The 19,782-nt window shown below is 41.8% G+C and overlaps 1 protein-coding gene across 11 annotated transcripts in view; it reads right to left on the bottom strand.

Annotated features, from left to right (window-relative positions):
- The window catches only part of LOC122883029, a 244,426-nt gene that overhangs the window by 183,921 nt on the left and 40,723 nt on the right, over window positions 1-19,782 (bottom strand). For 3 of the 11 annotated variants that reach the window (XM_044211089.1, XM_044211090.1, XM_044211091.1), the window contains exon 1: window positions 1,643-1,670. The exons of the other annotated variants lie outside the window; for them this stretch is intronic. In XM_044211089.1, coding sequence (XP_044067024.1) covers window positions 1,643-1,663 — 21 coding nt within the window. In that variant the 5' untranslated portion in view covers window positions 1,664-1,670. Of the gene's footprint in view, window positions 1-1,642; window positions 1,671-19,782 lie in introns of those variants that run through there. 11 annotated transcript variants of the gene reach the window in all.

The raw sequence follows: 19,782 nt of genomic DNA, 5'->3' as shown, positions 1-19,782 counted from the left end.
AGGATCCAGCTGCAAGGAAGCTCTTGATGCCCCCATCCTTTAAAGGTCTTTCACGATGAAATAAACACACACACACACACACACTCACACGCAGAGTTCATGCATTGTTTCGTCATCCATTGCACCACTCCAGCTGCCATTACAGGCAATGATACATAACTGTTGACTTTTGCTGTTAACATGTATTGTATTGTAAGTTGCTTTGAGTAAGAATGCTGTCGGAATCTCTGCAGTTTAATCTAATGATACAATAACACATTCTGCAGAATTTCCAGGACTGTTTACCAGAGGCTGATACAGGCTGCCAGGCAGGTCTGAAGGTCAGGTAGCACTGGGTCAGAGGTCATGATACAGTAGTGATTTAGTATCTATAGCCATGAGACGTAAGGGTCAGGGCCAAGACAATTTAGATAAGAACTCATTATCTGTGTCCCCTTCCTTCCTTTATTTCCTCCTTTCTTTCTCTTTTGAAGCACAGAAAGTAGAGCCAGAGGTTAGAAAGTAAAAGCCATTTCTTGAACTTCCTGTTCTTAACCACTGCTTTTGGGTTAGGCATGCCAAGAACTGTGCTTTTAACTCAGAAGTTATTATAAACATGTTAAATTGTAGTTTTCTTTTTGTTTATAAATAATATCAAATTGACTTCCATCAGACTTTAGTTTCTAAACAGCAAAGCAAGGTCCCTGTCCCTGTTGTCTCGTCCTCCTCAAGGCCAGACTGTGCTGTTGACACTTTGCACAATGAGTCATGTTACAGTAAGACGTGAAGAATATCAGACACTTGAGCTAGCATACAATTGCCTCCAAAAAGAAAGTAAACGCTTTGTAGGGCATAATGAAATCAAGCTAAGGGTCCCACCCACAACCTTGGAGTATAGCTCGAGGTCAAACCAGGAGCTAACTACTGAGATTTCAATTTTGGAAACAACACCAGAGCTCTGGGAGACTTTATCTCTTTCTCTCTAGTTTCACTCCTAGAGATGCAGGAAGACAACATATTAACAAACAAAACTTTTTTTAAAACCACAAACTTTGGGTAGATCGTCCAATTCTGGTTATGCAAGATGTCAGATTATGCTTCTCCATAAAACTTATTTTACATTAGCACAAACAGAAAGATTGTTTGTCACGTAAAAAGGTTCCTTTTAAGGTTAAGGATTTAGTTAGACTTAGAAACTGAAACAACTTGTTTAAGCTTTGGCAATGGTTGAATAGAGCAAAAAAACAAAATATGAAATCCTTGCATAAATTGGGAGCTGATGCAAGGTCACAGGAGTTGAAGTCAAATACTTCCATCCACCTCCCCACTTCTATGTCAATATTTTCCACTGCACTATTTCAATGTATCTGTTTCTAGTCATGCCTCTGCACAATTATTTCAAGGTGGGAAAACATTTCCTTTCACTTTTCGTGCAGTGCTCATATTTTGCATCTAAAGACAATTTTATTTGAGGTGAGGCTGCAACCAATCAACTATACACTGTGTACTTTGAGTGTCTGTGCTTCTATGCGTGGATGTCTATAGTGGACATGTGCCAGGGTTGAGTGTGTTGGTGGTGTGTGCTACAATATCCACAATACACACACACTGCATTATGGAGGCTTTTTCAGCTAAGGCACCGCTCTTCCTCTTCTCTACTTACACCGCCCACTGTCCCACGCATGGCTCTCATGGAACTCTGTCCTGTCTTTCGTTACCGCCTGGCCCACTCCTGCAGACTGCACACTCCTTCCTTCCTGTCCTATTGTCAGAGAAGGTTGGGGGAATCCCTGCACTCAGATATGAGGCCCTCTGAATCCTCGTGATCTCTGATGTCCTCAACCCTCCTCACCCTGTCCGATATTCATACAGCTAAGAAGCCTGCAGATGAGGGACAGGACACGCTTTCCTGCCCCAGTCAGACACAAAATTCAGTGGTGCGTGCACATACACACGTATGCATAATCTCACACAGACACTGAATGGAGGCGAGGATAGGAAAAAGAAAAAGGTTTGAGAAATAGAAATAAAGAGAAAACAGACAGAGACAGAGAAGGAGAGGTTTAGAGAAAAAAGAGCAAGGAAAAGGTGAGACATGCAAGCAAACAGAATCATGACCACATAAAAAATAAATCCTTTTCTGTTTTAAACCCAAAAGGACTGTTTCAGACAAGCAAAAAGCTAAAGAAAGAGAGAGGTGTGGAGAGAGATAAATGTAGAGGGTAGGCAAAGAGCTAATGAAGGCAGGAGGTTGCTCCTTGACAGCTGTAATGAATAACACTCAATACTATTAATTGGTACAATTGCTGTTCATTTAGCAAAATCACTACCAGGGCTACATGAGAGTGGAGCTGAGTGTCACGGTCACACTTAACTGAGTGCCTTACTCCCCCTTCCCTTCATCTTTTATTTTACCCTTTCCTCCACCGTGTCCCTTATTTTCTCCTCTCTCACTACAGAGGACCTGTCAGTGTGCTGTTTTTTTCCCTCTCTTCCTCCTGTTTCACCCCCCAAACAACCCCAAACTCTCGCTTTCCCTGTCATTAACCAACTCACTGTCCCATCCCCATCTCAATTTCTGTCTCCACCAGCTGTTCAGGACAGTGTGTAGGCCATTGGTATAGATGTACTAATAGCAGGAGGGTAATTGTCTCAGACCGTAATGCGTGGTGGTTTAACATCGAACAGGACTGCTCAGCTTCCCCTGCTGCTTACCGACTCCACCTGAGACAGCGATCTAGGTCTGCACATATTTTTACTAGTATATTATAGTAAAGAAAGGAATAGGGGAAAGGAAGTACGTGTCAAGTTTGTGTCATCACCAAGATAATTTTAATAGCTTTTTAACACTCTCCCCCCACACAGCTTTGCCTTAAACTCATTTTGGCAGGGCTAACTTTAAGAGCATAAGGAGACGGAAAAGAGACCCCCTCCTTCCACCTGGGCAATTAAAGTGGGAGCCAATTAAAATGAGTGTAATAGTCCCTGCCGGGTGAGTTGTTAAACAAGATGGGGGTTATTGTCCTTGGAGGAAATGGCCCAGAACTCAAGACATCTTTGCTCTTCTGTTCGATACACCTGCCCCTCCTGCTCTGTGCTCCTCCTGTCCAAACTTTGCTGCTCCACAAAGATGAGGTTCTTTTTTAAAACCACAAAAAGGCACATATTTCTAACATCTTTGGAGATCTCTGATTTGTTGTCTCTTCTAAGGGGATACAGAAAAAAGAAACTAGTTTTAGAAGCTACCACATTTGCCAAGTTCAGGCAATAAAAAATGAAAACAGACAGGAGAGGAAGAGGGTCTACAATGGTTCAATGGATAACAGGGATGAATTTCCACCTCCAACGCAGGCCAATTTCACCCATGTGTGTATGTGAGTTAGAGATTACAGGAAGGCCCATCCCCAGCTTCCTCTGCAGCCCAGCGCTCCAACCAGCTTCTGCTAAATGACCCTTATGAAAGCAGGAATTGTGGGAAACACATCTGCACTAGAGACCTAGTTTACTGTAGGGGTCCAAAGGTGATACAGAATAGAAAGAGGATATAATAATAATAATAATGAGCAATAAAAAACAACCACTTTATCATACATAGCAAGTCTGTTATGGCTGTTTTGCAATAAAAAGGCAGATGATTTTTCTCTGGCAAGGTGTGACACCGTGTGAGCATGTGTGAATACATCACTTCCATGCTTTAATGTCTCAATCTCAGGAGATTAAGGGCCTAATCAAGCCAGCGTCTGCCCTAATGGGAGGAAATTGAAAGATAGATATGGTACTTTACACAGCTGATTAACCAGCAGTCTGTGTGTGTCTCTCTGTGTGTGAGCGCAAGATTGTAAGAATCTTTCACTACAAGCTCATTAAACTAATCATGTTTGTATTTTTGTCATGCAAACAAAATAATAACTGAACGCTTTATTCGTCTGTGGACATTAATACATAGATCTATACATATTGTCAGCATGCGTTAACTACCAAATGCATATGTAGATTTGTCGTGTAGCAACTCTCACTTTAAGACAGTTTGTCGTGCTGCTTCTGCATTATTGCTTCTAGAGCCCGACCAAAAAACCAGCTAGCTAATATTATTGTCCACTATTAACTTATCACAGATATATTGGTATGGCTGTATATGTCAGCCAATGTGAAGGTACAGAAATTTTGCAGTAATATAAAAAACAATGAAGCCATTACATACAGTAGTTTGTTCACAAGAGAGTACTTAACAAGTTTATTTTTCAACTGTAAAAGGTCCCACTCAGTACATATCTTGGTCACAATTAAGGGATCATTATCAAAAATATTTGTTAATATCATTTATGTTAAAAAACTAGTATCAGTCAATATATCATCATCAGATTTCTTTAACCCTCAACTATAGTTTGACCGATACTGGATTTTTAAGGACGACGCTGATATCAATATTTGGGAGTTTAAAAAAATCCAATAATGATGTATTGGTCAATAGTAAAACATTTTGATCTAGCTTTACTCTCAAATATTAATGTTGGTATCAACCTAAAAACTCCAGTATTGGTTGGGATCTAGTTGCTTCATTCCCTCAATGTGTTACAAGGTGACACTTGCAGGCTGAATGAAATTCCACAATGCCACTTAAAAGTTTCCCAATCCCACTAAGAGTTTGATATTTCTGTTTTGTGCATGTCAGTAAAATCTATACTTTGTTTAATTTATCTGCACAGGCATTGGCCAGATTGGGTGCCTGTCCACAGACTTAAAGAAAGGGATAATGGCACTAAACCAAATATGGCCTCAAGCACACCAATCTTTAAAATTTGTTCTTTTTTTTTTCCATTTGAACACATCCAAGAGAAAATTCTTTGTCAAAATGACTGTTTTCAGTGCATACATTATATTTTTTAGTATAATTAGCCACTGAATAACTTTCTTCACAGCACATTGTAAACGATCAGACCTAAGAGCTCTCTGGCAATATCTGAATTATGCATTGAATGTTTGATTGATGAGAGTGGGGTCCAAAATTGTATCTTGATTGAGGGATAACTGCTGTGTCAATAACAAGTGTTTGATAGATTGCTAATAAGTGCTACTGAGCCTGTAACAAGTGAGCGGTGGCTGTGTGTGTGTGTCTCCGCTGGGACCTGTCAACCCATCAGCATTATCAGCTGGGTGAGAGGTCTGCATGGCGTCGCTGAATATCTCTTCACCTCCCGCGCAAACACAGTGCTATCACAGCGTATATCCTCCCCAGGGAAATGTGGAGGGGCTAAAGAGGGGCTTGCACACTTTATGAGGCGAAATAAAGAAACATATGGAAAGAGGACAGGTGAGGAAAGTATGTATGTGTACATACGTGAGGGTAGGAGTGTGGAAGGGTGAGTGCGAAAGTAGCAGAATATGCATATAGGTGCGGGGGGGTGCAAAAACAAAGTGTTTTGTGTCAATAGGTGCTGAAAATGTGCCGATCAGAGTGGGATAGCAAGGGTACATGTGAAAGAACAGAAAGCTGGTGTGTGTGCATGATTGTGTTGGTGTCTATGTGACTGTGTGGAGGAGACACACAGAGAGCAGCAGCCTATGCAGTGTGCTGGAACTTCTTTCATCTCAGCGCATTTGGTTTGCTCCCATTCTTCATTAACTCCATTAACAGATGAGCCGGGGCGATTAGCGAAGCTTCCCGCTGATTCAGCTCTCACACCCCCACCCTCCGCCCCCTCTCCCTCTTCTCTACCCCTCTGTCGCTACCTCGTTCCAACACCCCTCCTCCTCCTCCACCTCATGTCTGGGGGGCTGTAAGACCATTCAGCCCAAAGTCACAAGGAAAAATGTGCTGTACATACATTCACACATAAACTGGCACGTGAAGAAAACATCATGCAAAAATAATGGACACTTTCTAGGATTTTAATCACAAGACCTTTCATAGTTTGCCACTTAAGCCACAATAAGTTAAACACCCGGGTGTGTGCAGAGGGCCATAAAGCCGGTCTATCCCTGCAGTGCCTCTTTATTCAGCTAACAATTTTTACTGCTCTGTGCCATCTTAAAGCCCTCTGCTCCTCCAGCGGGCAGTGCCAAGGGGGCAGTCTGCGTGCCGTACACTGTGCCATTAGCCACGGCTGGGTCTTTAGCCAAGAGGAAAAGGGAAAACAGGCACTGATTGCCAAAAGCTACTTTAGAATAGGAAGAGGGTAAAGTAGAAATAAACAAAGAGACAGACAAGCGAAGGAGATTTTCCTTTTATTCCCCAGCATCTGTTCTATAATAGCCCCAATTAACAGATTAATTGGACTCACATTCCTCTGTTATCCCTCCTCCCTGCCTCCTTCCATCCCTGATTGTACCTATACTCACAAGGAGCTCAAAAATGAGCGAGTATCATGTTGCCATTGACTGACTCTTCTGGCCCAGCAGTGATTTGGATCCTCTTAACGGCTGTTTCAGGTGCCTAGACATACAGATGACAAACCTCTCTGACAAAAAAACGGCAGCATTTGTCCACCAGAGAGTCACAGAAGACCGAGGCCTTAGTTCTGACTTTAATAAATGGTAATAAATCATACAACAAAGAAGCTGCCACTCAGAAATCTCTCTTCCTCTCCCTCTTCCATCTGAGAACTGAAAGGTTGTCGCAAAGGTTTCGGCGCTTTGGAAACAACAACAATAACAACCGCAACAACAAAAAGACTTTAGAATGCATAAACATGGGTTTCTTAAGGGGCTTGTTGGATGCATCAAGGCACAAGACGCAATTTTTTTCTCTCTCCATCTTCATCTTTAGTGTTCTGGTTTTGCATCATGAAATTAATGACCTGCCAGTTGACTGAAGTGAGGCTGTTTTTTTGCGGTGTGCATGTTTGTGACTGTGTGTCTGTACAGCTGTGCACACGGGTAAGCATCTGTGAATGTGTGTGTGTGCATGTACAAATGCTCATTTACATATGCCTTTGGTTGTCTGTGTCGACGTGTGTGTATAGACTGGGCATTTTTTGTGTTAACGAGAGCCTGTGCTCCAAGCATCGCGGTGGCCTGAGGATCCCAGGGTAGAGCCCTTTCTGACACAAGGCACTTGCTATAAATTATTGACACTCAACCACCTATCTTCTCATTTCCCTTCTAACTATCTCTCTCTGCTCCCCGCACTCAACCCCTTCACCACCTCAACACATAAACACTTAAAAGGGGAAATCAACTTATGTTTCCTTCCACAGAGCCATGTGTGAGGCGGATAAATAGGAGGCAAGAGGCCTGCTGATTGAAGCCTTAGACGTTGCTCCTGTCTTGTTACTCTCCCTGCACATCACAGCGCTGACTCCAAACACCTAACATACAAAGCTCATAACATACATACTCCTGACAAATTAATTTTACCTCTCTCTGAGCCTCAGTGTCCATCAACCTCTCCCTGTTTCACCCCCTCTCTCCATCACTCTTCACACTGAAGACGAGAGGAGCTGTGCCATCTGGCTGCGTGTCAAAATAATATCATTTCATTTGTTACATGATTAAATGGCTTCTTTTCAATGGGAAGCTCTGACTCCTACAAAGTACTTCCAGGCTCTGTGTATCGTCTGTTTAACTCTCGCTCGCTGTTTCCTACACTACACTATGAGCTTTCTTTGTCCTGCCGTACACGACAAAGCGATCGCTCTTTGTCTCCCTCTTCTTTGTCTTGTTCTGGCTGTCTTGTCTCAGTCCATTTTCAGACACTGGCAGGCTAACCCTTCTCCCTTCACACAGGCTCACATTATTAGGATCCTAAGTACAACAAAAGGCCCATACAATAGAGAGAGAGAGGCATATCGGACAGTGTAAGAATATGGAGCAGGCTTCCATTCTTCCAGGGACTCTTGCCTGTCTCCTACATGAATAAGAGGCATGGCTAAACGTGCTGCATAATTTGTACTTTTAATGGCAGAGCCTTCCATTCCTGTGACATGACTTAATCAATAACCAGGCCTGTCGCAGTCTCAGCCCAGACTCGGCTGGCGTTTTATTAATTTTGAACAGGCACACTAACTAGGCGTCTGCTAGCAAGAAGCATTTCACACGGGATAATAGGCACCCTGGATTGATAGGTTCATTCTATGTATGCTCAAACCCTCATCCCTCTCTTTTTCCCCTATCTATCTCTCTACCCCCTTTATCTCTCTCTCTATCTCCCCTTTCTTTCCCTCTTTCTGTCAAAGAGTGATTTAGGGAAGACTCTGGGACGTCTGCGTGTGCGTCAGCTGGGGGAGAAGGGAGAGATGGATAAATAAGACTGGAAGAAGGGATAAATAAAGAAGTGGAAAAAAGAGTGATACTGCGGTGGTGACAGAGAGTCCTTGTCTAGATAATAGAGAGCGGTGACCTACGAGTGTCCACAGTATCGCTATATCTGTCTCTCAGGTGGACCAAAAACACACACACTCATACCTGCACCTCAGGGATCAAGCCTTTCTACAATACACATGAGTAGATAAAATGCACTGCACATCCAGAAAACACACTCACAAGCTCACATACAGATGAAATATGCACAGAGAATACATTAGCCAGCCAGACACCCTGATCTGTCACCCTTTGACACCAATCAATTCAACAGTGTGCACGCACAGAATGACATCACTTGAAAAGAGCAAAGCATAAACAGGACACACCAAAGAACCAAATAAACCAGAAAAAATATACTATGAGTAGATATCTATGGTTGAATACTTATGTTATACCTATGTTATGTAGGTTATGTGAAGTATCCACTTGATTCTCAGATGGTCTCAGTGTGTGTGTGTGTGTGTGTGTGTGTGTGTGTGTGTGTGTGTGTGTGTGTGTGGCCTGGAGATAGATCATAGACATAAAGAATTAACACTCAATTCTCTGAAGAAGCCAATAATGATGAATGCACACAAGGACTAAAACTGAACCAGTTCTCCAGTTTTCCTTTGGCTTCACTCACAAGGCAGAATTTCTGCATGGGATGACAACATGTCTTGTTGACATTGTGACCTAATTTAATGCTAAGACTACCATCTATTTTGTGCTGTTCAAGCTGATCTGGACAGTATCTCTCAAAATTAGTATAATGGGGGAGGTGTACTGATTTGTTACTAGCATTACTGATTCTGAAATAAGCCCCTTATTATTCATCTTAACCTGCAATAACAGATTTTTTTTTATCCAAGACTTGATCACAACACTGACATATCGTCACTTTTTAAGTTGATATTGCAAACTTGTCAGCAAACAGTTGCATATTTATACATCCAGCAGTTATGGAGCAACATCATTTCATTCAGTTAGAGTCGTGTTTGGTGTTTGGTCACCTGGCCAATGTCAGTCGAATATTCACTCTCATTTAGCTCTTTTTGGTCACTACCAACTCCTGAGGGAAATATCTGGCTCTTTAACTGCTAAATGCCCCACTATGTTCACAAGCTAGTCACTAGTCGCCATTTGGTGCTGAGCAGGTAGTGTAGGGTAGCAGTGGGTTTACAGAGCTTTTTCACTGAAAATAGCTGCCTGCTGCAGACGAAAACAACATTATGAAAGTGCTGAGAGTGAACCAAAACAGTAAAATTGCGGGCCAGACAGCTAAACAATGAGCTGAAACTCACAATAAAGCTCCTTAAAGCTGAGGGGAGCTGCAGACTCGAGAGACAATTCTCTGTAGGTTCATCATTACGACCCCTTTCACATTGTCAAATTGTCATTTGATACATTGCTATTATAAAAATATAATTTATAGCATTTTAAATACCATATATTTATGTGTCTTTACATAAAAGCTTGTTTGAACAATAAAGCAATGCCAGCAGAATTCTAATCATCAAAAGCTGCTGTTTTTTTAAAGAATCAAATAGGCGAACTAATCTCTGAAATCGTCAAGCACATGGTCGACAGATAAGTAATCACTATTTCCTGCTAAACGTCATTTATTGCTCTTATCTCTTCATGTGGCCTTGAGGATCATCACATCCACAATAAGCACAAACTGTCTCCACTGTGTTGTTGACACTGTGTTTGTATCTGACCAAGCATGGGACTGCTCATGATGAGGGTGGAAAGTTCCAGCATCATCATGTTTGGCCAGTTTGGATCGCTTTTCGCTGTGTATTTGTGCTAGGACGGCTAAAAGCAGAGAACTAAACATTTAGCCCCTGACACGGGCAGGCCTGTGACTCATCTTGTTGATAGGCCCAGGGACGGAGGGAAAGACAGATGGATGGAAAACAGCAAGGCGGGTGGGGGTGGGGTGGGTGCGCGATAGATACTGTAGGTTTTGGTGGGAGGGAGGAAGAGAGAACAAGTATCATGTGTTTACCAGAGAGGCAAGAGAAAGAAGGAATGCATCTCTCGAGATGAGTCAATATTGTTGACTGCCTCCTCATTCACCTCTTTCCGTCATGACCAAATACCAGACAATGAGCAGCTTATCATACTGGCACTACACAATAATCAAACATAATCACAATAGTCAATAACTCTGCACGCAGTAAACTATCTCTTACCTTGCAGTGCAGATTACTGGAGGCAATATTTTGGGTTTCGACATAAAAGTTGTACTCTGCTGCTCTGTTATGTTTGGTAAGTTATATCTGAGAAGAAGTTGCGCAAAGATTGCCATTACGAAAGTGCATTAGTTCACTGTCCAAGAATTCCTATCATTCCTCTGCCCATATGAGATGTTTGTGACCTTTGTGTTCTGGTATGTACCACACAAAACACCCACAAAGTTGCCAACACACACAAACGCACACACAATGGACATGACTCTGGTTGTTCTGTGCTGGTATGAGTCACATTCAGCTTGTTCTCTCAAGCCTGCTCCCTCTGCAGAATAAAATGTCTCGGCCCTGACCACTCCGATTATTGCACTTTTAATTAGGACAAAGTCAAGGTTTGTGTTGCTCAAACAGAACAGTCCATTCTCGTTGATACTGGAGGTTTGCCACAAATTCTTGCATAGGCACTGATCTATCTCAGTGCAAATTACACTTAAAGGGTCAGTTCACCCAAATTACAAACATGTTTACCTCTATAGTGATATCTAGCCATGCAGAGAGTTTTGGTCTGAGATTCCTCCTTCCACCCCAATACAATTTAGGCCAATGGAATTTCTTTTGTGGTGCTCAGAGCATTGAAACAACATCTTTTCCAGTGTCCCCATTGCTCAGGATAATACATAAAATACGCTGTTCTGTAGAAAGTAGTTCCAATCAAAATTGTTCACAGTGAGACCTGTGGATTATCCAGAGTAACAGGAACACTGAATTGTTCTAAACTTTATTTTTCATTAAGTTTTGAGTAGTGCTGAATTTAGAAATTCAATAGATCAACAGAAAAGTAATGAAAACCAATTTTGATAATCAATTCATTGTTTAAGTAATTTAACAAGCAAAAATACCAAACATTTGCTGGTTCTAGCCTCTGTAAAAGAAAGGATTTGCTGCTTTTCTCTGTTTTATATCATTGTAAACTGAATATTTATGGTTTTGGATTGCTGATCAAACAAAACAAGCAATTTTAAGATGTCATCTTGGGCTCTGGAAAATTGCAACAGGCATTTTTCACTATTGTTTGACATTTCAAAGACTATTTATCAATTAATTTGAAAAAATAATCGACAGGGTAATGAATGAATGAAATTAATCTTAAATTGCAGCCCTAGTTTTGAGCACCACAAATGGAATTCCATTCACCTACACTGTGTTGGGGTCGAGGCAGAAATCTCAGAGACAGATCTCAAACCCTGGGCTACTAAAAACAAACAATCTGTATGCCTTGATACCACTAAGGGTAAGTGAAAAAATCAGTTTCTTTGTCATTTGGATGAACGACCCTTTAAGGTAATGAGTTAAACATTTAGAGAAGAGAATTTCAAAAAGGATTTGAGCACCAATAAACTGTTGCAATTCTTGCATTTTGAAGTATATGCTTCTCCTTTCTATTGACCCATGGTTTGGTTAGCACCTTCATGTTTCCTGGCTGTGTGAAGTTTTGATGTATGTGAACCTCGCTGATATAACTGAACTCCCTCCTGTCTCCCAGCAGTCCTGAGACTTCATGTCTTTATTTAAGCCTCACCTGGCCTCCACTCAAAAATGACACCCCTCCTACTCACACTTGGCTCTTCCTTCCTTCACTGGCCAAACCTTTTGATCTGTCCCTAACCAACCCTTTCACTCCCCATCTCCCTCCCTCCCGCCATCAATATTTCATAAACGTACAGTGACAAATTTATTTGAATGCGGTCTCCGGCGCGGACGCAGAGATGGATGGGCCGATCGGGGTGGTGGTGGGCTGGTGAGCGGTATGGTAGCGAGCAGCTTTACCGCATACATTAGTCACACGCTCGCAGACTGCTGGTGGAAGAGAGGAGAGATAGTGTATGGGGGTTTGGAGAGAGGAGGGGGCCATTGTGTGTGAACTGCATGCATGTCTATCAGAATGTGTTAGTGAGAGAGAGGAGGGGGCTACTCGGAGAATTGAAGGAGTAAATTTATCATAGTTATGGCTTTCTAAGGCATCCATTTTCCTGTGGTCTGTTGACAGCTAGTAGTATCTGCATACCGACCCCCCAACCCCCCTTCCCCCACCACCCTGCGTGATTCACGGCACAGGGCTTCAACCTAACAGGCCTGGTTACACACTTTGGCGCTGGACACACATGTGCGCCCGCACACATGAACACAAACACACAAAATCTATTTTTTCTAGATTTCTACTGACTCAATATTCTGTGATCAAATTTACGGGTGCGGGTCATTCCTCCCACTCCTTTCAGCTACCACTGAGTCAAAGACCCAGTTTGCCACACTGAAACTCCTATGGCCTTTGATTGACATTAATTGGATGACAAAGTAAAATGTGTTGATGACGTGCTTATTTATTTATTTATGTATTCATATAAGGAACATCATTATTCAGGTTGGCACAGGACTAATTAATTTTATTTATTAATATATTTATTTTTAAGTTTTTGCAACAGGAATGGTGGACATTACTTGTAGCTGGAGAAAAAAAAATATAGCGATTGAGGAAGATGGAGATAAAGGAATATGTATATGCATAGAGGTGACTGTGTGTTGACTATGAATATCCAGTGTAAGATAATGATTCGATTATGATTTTTGCATTGTAAACAGTGGGCTGACTGCCCCAATAACACATTTCTACATATTTTAAGTTGTTAAGATAGTTGAGTTATTGTCTAGAAGGATGAAAGACAGCTTACATTAACTGACTTTTATTTAGTTTTTACTTTGATGAATTTACAGAACACCTTAATGCCAGCTCTAAGACTTGCCATGTTAGTCAAACAAGACTTAGTCTACAGCCACGCAAGCGGCTCTGTGAGGCTGTAAGGCTCATTGTACAGAAAACCAAATTGTTAGATGAACCAAAGTATTGGGCATATTGAAATTTTGACCTGACAATGGTACTAAATGAAAAATGAGCAGATTACCAAAGTTCACAAAGACCATGAATGTCTGCACCAAATTGCATGGTAATCCATCAAATGTTTGTGACCAAATGTTGGCTGACCAACATTGTCATCCTCAGAGCCACGCCACTAGCTTGGCTAATGATTGCTATTTTGCTATCACTCCAAAAACATTTTTTTTCATATTTTCATCCAGTCTGGACTGACCACTATTGCACCTGAAGAACACAAATTTCTTGATCATGTATGTGCGCAGCCAGGTTTCTAATTGGCATTTAACATGTGCCCATGTCCATGGCAAAGACCTCAGACAGATTCTGCGAAAGGAGAGATCATTGAAATTACATTACATTTTGGGAAATACGTTTATTCGCTTTATGGCAAAGAGTTGGAGGAGAAGATCTATACAACTCTCATATCTGTATGGTAAATATAAAGCTACAGCCAGCAGCCAGTTAGCTTAGCTTAGCACTAATACTGGAAACAGGGGGGAACAGTTAGCCTGGCTCTGTTCAGTGGTGACAAAACCAGCCTACCAGCAAGCTCACTAATTAACAAGTTATAATATTTCTCGTTTATTTAATTTGTAGTAAGTGTAAGAGCAAAAACAACAATTCGTCATCTTACGGGGGGTTATGTGCCGGACTATTTCTTGGCCAGGACCCGTAACCTCCTGGAGCAGTGGTTGCCTGGCACCTGTTTAGAGCCAAGAAAATATTTACCATAAAGATATCAGAATGGCATCGATTTTTTCATCTAACTCTCAGACAGAAAGTGAAGAATTTCCCAAAATGTCAAACTACTGTTTTAACAAGGGAAGCAGTACACACCTCCATGACTGCTGTTTTTTCACATGCAAGTAAGGAGTTTCACCAAGAGGGCATTGTGCACTGGAGGTTCACGCAACCCTCCTCAAATTCATGGATCTATTACTCAAACTGGCCTTCCTGGACTGTATACAGTCTCACTGGTACCTGAAGCAACAAGCCTCCATCAACGTAGTGTGATATGAGATGATGGAGAGAAACACCTGGCTGAGGAGAGGATGGATGGGGACTGAACAGAGTAGAAACAGTGTAGTCCAGGCAGCAGTGGGACAGTTCACTGTGGAAGAGAGAAGGAAGCTAATTGTTATAATAATTATCATGACTACTGGGAGAAGAGAGAGGAATCTGATTATACCCAAAGAGAGAGGGGAAGAGAGAGAGAAAGAGAGATTACCTGCCTGTGAGTAGACTGCCATTAACCTCACTTTCCCTCCCTCACACACTCTCCATCTTGTGCCGTCTCTCCAGTCCAGTGGAGTGCCAATCTATATCCAATTTTTCCCCTAGTCTCTCCTGGACCACACTAATTGAAGGCAATCCGAACATGCTTCTAACAGACTTTTATCTCACGTCTCCCTCATCCTGAGCATGTACCCACACAGACACACCAAAACACCTGTACATATATACTGTATATATACACACACACAACTACAGTCTGCTCTAAGACAGAGTGCAGAATATATGCAGCCATTATGCCTCCAGAAAAAACAATTAACAACACAGTGTCAGAGACATAGATACTGGAGAAGTCTCTTTCCTTGTGTTGTAGGCTTATATCTTTCACAATAAAAGATGAATACTGTAGGAGAAGACAGAATATATTTCACAGCATTTTAGGCTTTGTTGTTAAAAAAAACTCAAACCACCATCCCAATATGTACAATATAAAGCTGTATATAGATACAAGGGTGTTCACCCACTCAACAGCTGAAGACCAGCATCTTATGAAGATATATCAGTTTACCATATTTAATATAAACACCAGTGGCTGGGGTCCCATAAGGGTTAGTTAATACACTGTCATAAAGGCATAATAGAGGTATGGTGTCATCACAATAAGGGCGATATAATTAAAGTCTGAGAATAATGCCTGACAGCAAGAAAAACCTGCTTTACATATAATTGTATAGTTCAGAGTCATGGTGAGAGAACTCTAGTGAACTATGGGAAAGGGTGACTCACGCACAGTTCCCTGAACCTCACTCTTCTAGAAGAATGAACACAAAGTGGTAACAAGTGATACCTGGTGCTCTGGCAACATTAACTGTAAACATATACACTGTGTGGCACACATACCCACAAACACAACCTTTTCCTTTTATCATCAAAATAGTGTTTCACAGCTAAATACATGGCAACAATAGAAAATTATGTAATTAGACAATAATTATCACAGCAAACACAAAAAGTGCTGCTTTAATGAAACTGGACTGAACAAAATGGACATACATTTAAAAATGCATAAAAATGTCTAATAATACATTTCTTAATATAGTACTATACTACAACCAGGAGCAAAAGTTGAGTAAAAGGCTAATTAGAGTAAATAGCCACTGCAAGCATCATCTTGTGTTTTCTACTACAGTAGATGCTAGAAATGCTTACAAACAGGAGTCATTTCTCTTTGCAAGCTACTGAAGATCATAGCTAAAAAAAACATTTTATTCAGCTCATCAAATAACATGATTTTATTTATTATTTATAAAAGGAAAACTTGGTCAACACAAAAAAACACATCAGAACTGTGTTATAGAACAATTCTTGTACTATCTGTCTACTTACTAACAAAGTTATTTAATTACATCTGCAATTACTAGGTAATTTTAGTTCTACCAAGTATTGTTTACTGGGTACATTTCCACAACTTAAAGTGGCAGTGAAAGGAAGGGCTACATATTATCACCTATCCCAGCTAATATAATAGAGAGAAAGAGTGAAATACAGAGAAAAAAAACAATAGTAAGAGATCGACAAAGAAAGAGGTAGCCTGTAATTAGCGCACAAGAAAACAACCACTGTGCTGGGAAATTAACTAAACACACACACACACAGTAGTTGGACCACTGAGGATAGACCGCCCTCTACTGACGGACCAGAAAAGGTCAGCAGCAACGTCTTCCCAACCTTAAACTCTTTTCTAGACCCCAAAACACACATGAGGCTTATGACAAATAGATAGAATTTTTTTTTTTAAAAGGTTACTCTCTAAAGGCAATCATAGTGACAAATGTCTTAGAAATCATTCCCTTGATTTAAGTGCACTTCTCTCCTCTGGACAGCAGATGACTGGAAATGCTCTTGATCTGAAATTAATCTTCAGAAGTTATTTAACTCTGGATTCTAGTTTGTTTCTTTTGATCTGAATATTTCCACCAAATAGTATAGCCAGACTTGCAAGGTGGTGACGTGTTTTGGGCTTATACTGAATAGTTAAATGTTCGGGCAAACCAATAGACAATGACAAACGGAGTTGAGTAAATTTATCATATTTACCATTTTTTCCACAGTGGGTACATCACACAGTATTTTTTCATCACCTTGTTGTTATGCTCCTATTCCTAGTGGCTGTGTCTCTTATTTTTATTGTCAAATAATCTCATTTTGGGACACGTCAGGAACGGCCAAGTGGCACAGACTGCCAACTGTTGACTGTGGGAGTGAGACTGAGAGAGGATGGATGTATGTGTTCTTCCTGGACTTATTGCTGCATCCCCTCACACTTCTGCTTGTGATGATGAGGCGATGTTGTGACCACTCGGGTGCCAGAAGATGCAGGGAGCGTTGGGAGTGTTGTGTGGTGGTGGGACGAGTTGCATTAGGGTGGGGTGGGGTCTTGAGAGGAAAAGCATATTGAGAGAAGTGAGGGAAATCATGTGTGGGTGAGAAACAGACCTCATCTGATAAACTAATACTGACACATGGGCCTTTAACATTAGGATGTGTGTGAGTGTGCGTAAGAGCACTTCTGGCTGCACTTTTTTTTGTTTTGTTTACACTTCCTGCCCTATTGGGGATATTGCCATCACTGATGAATGCACAGATCCAATACCAAGCCCCTTGTGGGTACGTGTGCTGGTGGTGTATGTGTGCAGGCATGCACGTGTCATGTTTAAGCACATGTGCTTGTGCAAATCGATATGAGGCGTCATCGCGGGTTCTCTGCTCGTCTGAGAAAATCACACTTCGTGCTTGCTTCCAACCCCCTGCCAGGGACAAGACCTGCTGACAGCACCGCATTGTTATTTCTTCATGTTTGTCAAACGTGGCGTCTCAATGCACACACACACACACACACACACACACACACACACACACACACACACACACACACACACACACACACACACACACACAGATGTTGTCAGCAGTTCCCATCTTTTCAGACACCTCTCACTCCCAAGTGAGACAGAGTTTGTCAACTCGGTGCAGACAACCCCTCTGGAATCCACACACTCTGTTTCACAGTCCCATTTCAAAATCATCGACTTTCTTTCTAATTAATTTCTTAAAATGACTCTTCACTTAAACTTTTCTTGTTTGAGAGTGAGGGTTTACCACCAGCAATAACAAAATCTCAACAACCTTAAAAAGAGGAGTGCTTTGGATCACCACAGGAGCTCTATTAGCACAAAAGCTTTGTAGGCACACACTTTAAGAAAAACACACACATACACACTCTCACAGGGTGGAGGAGTATCGTCAGTCCACCTGCGCTCAGACAGGCTACCTCCTGTTCCTCCTGCCTGCAGCAGGCTGGCCCACCGCTTGTGTCTCCGTCTGCAAGCAGTCGCCTTTTCCAGCTCAGCAGCTGAGAAAGTGCCAATCCCACAGTTTAAAGGCCCCACTGGCCCTGCCAGCATGATAGATAGTTTAGAAATGAGGACGCGTGTTTAAAAAAGAGGAGAGGAGAGGGGGAAGAGAGAGAGGGAGGGAGAGAGAAAAAAGGCACGCAGCAGCAGCTGTCAGACAACACAGAGCCCAAGCTTCCATGACCAGGTTCTCAACAGAGAAAAAATAAAAGAGAGGGACTTGAGAGGTGAGGCCTAAGCTGACAGGTATGAAGTAGGAGGGGGCTCAAATGGATGAGAAGATAAAGACATGCAAATACAAACTGCTTGGCAGATGAAGAGATAAGATTACAGAGTCATGGGTACATGACAGAGAGGGGCCCCCAACAGTTCTCTACAACCAGTACATTGACATGCACACAGCAGCCTGATTGCTGTAGTTTAAAATAGATTAAGATTAAGTAGCAGTTGACAAATACTTCATAAGATTTGTTTGATCTGGTTAATGTCTAGAAGGATGTGTATTATCTTACAAAAAAGCACCGAAATATACCAAAATGATAACTGACACTAATTGGTGTTTAATATTATTTTCTGCTAGATGACATCTGCAATAATCAGTAGTGCATTAATCTAGTTTGAATGAAAATAATAGAGTGGATGTATATCCACGGTTTGACATGAAGGTGTTAATGCCACATATACAGTACATGGTTATTAGCAGGTTGTTTGAGGTGTCACCTCTGTCTGGGTAATCTTGACAGACTGTCAAATTGCCTCCTAATGTTCACACTTCTGACACCTTCGAACCTTCCCAGCTCCCACGCACACACACACGCACGCACACACACACACACACACACACATACACGCACACACACAACAGGTGGGACCACACTAAAACCTGTAACATGGTAGTCATGCATATTAGTTGACACGCTATCGAGATTAAAATTGTATGTTTGCACATTTAAAAAATCCAATTTTTCTTACTCTCTATAACATCTCAACATTGTATCCCACTCTGCTTTTTTTTCTGGGCTCCCTTCTCTTGGTGAGCAGTGTAAATGCGGTCAAATGGGCTGTAATTCAGGCCCCTGTGAGTTGGGCTCCATTTGCAGATATGTATATGCCTTCTTCTTCCCCACTGCTCTCACAGGGGCCCTGCCTAACACTTATTAAACAGATCTTAAGAACATCTCCATTCATCATTGCCACCTCGCTCATGCATCAATGCTTCTGTGCGCGTGTGTGTATATGTGTACATGTGTCTGTGGCCCCAAGAGGCCTACTGTCGGTTCGGGGAGGGGGTGATGTAGGAAGATTAATACTAGTGTGATGGCAGAACCATGCCAGGGAGGAAGGGTCACTCATTACCCATCTGACCAGCCATCTCCAACCCAAACACATAAAAGAAAACGCACACACAAACACACACGCAGATGGCAGCTGCAATAAGAAGCTTCTGTAAACTTTTCTCCCTTAATTCACCGTCCCCTTTTCCTGCTTTTGTCAACTTTGTCCATACTTTCCACTCCTCCTTTTCCTGTTTGTCTTTCGCCTGCCTCTCGGATTTTACCAGGACTGATGAAATATATCACTATAGTCTTGTTAAGTTTAGGGGAAAATGCCTGGTGTATAAAATGAATTGAGTGTCTCCAGCTCATCTTTATGGTCAGAGTGTGGAGGCTGTGTGGACAGAGAGGAGATGGGATGTGGTGGAGACAGGAGAGGGGTCAAATACAGCAATTACTGCCCAATTGATTTCCATTGG

This window comes from Siniperca chuatsi, linkage group LG10, assembly GCF_020085105.1.
Source record: "Siniperca chuatsi isolate FFG_IHB_CAS linkage group LG10, ASM2008510v1, whole genome shotgun sequence".
In the NCBI taxonomy this organism is placed as follows: domain Eukaryota; kingdom Metazoa; phylum Chordata; class Actinopteri; order Centrarchiformes; family Sinipercidae; genus Siniperca; species Siniperca chuatsi.
Note: the sequence above shows the minus strand (reverse complement) of the source record. Positions and strands in the feature narration are given on the sequence as shown.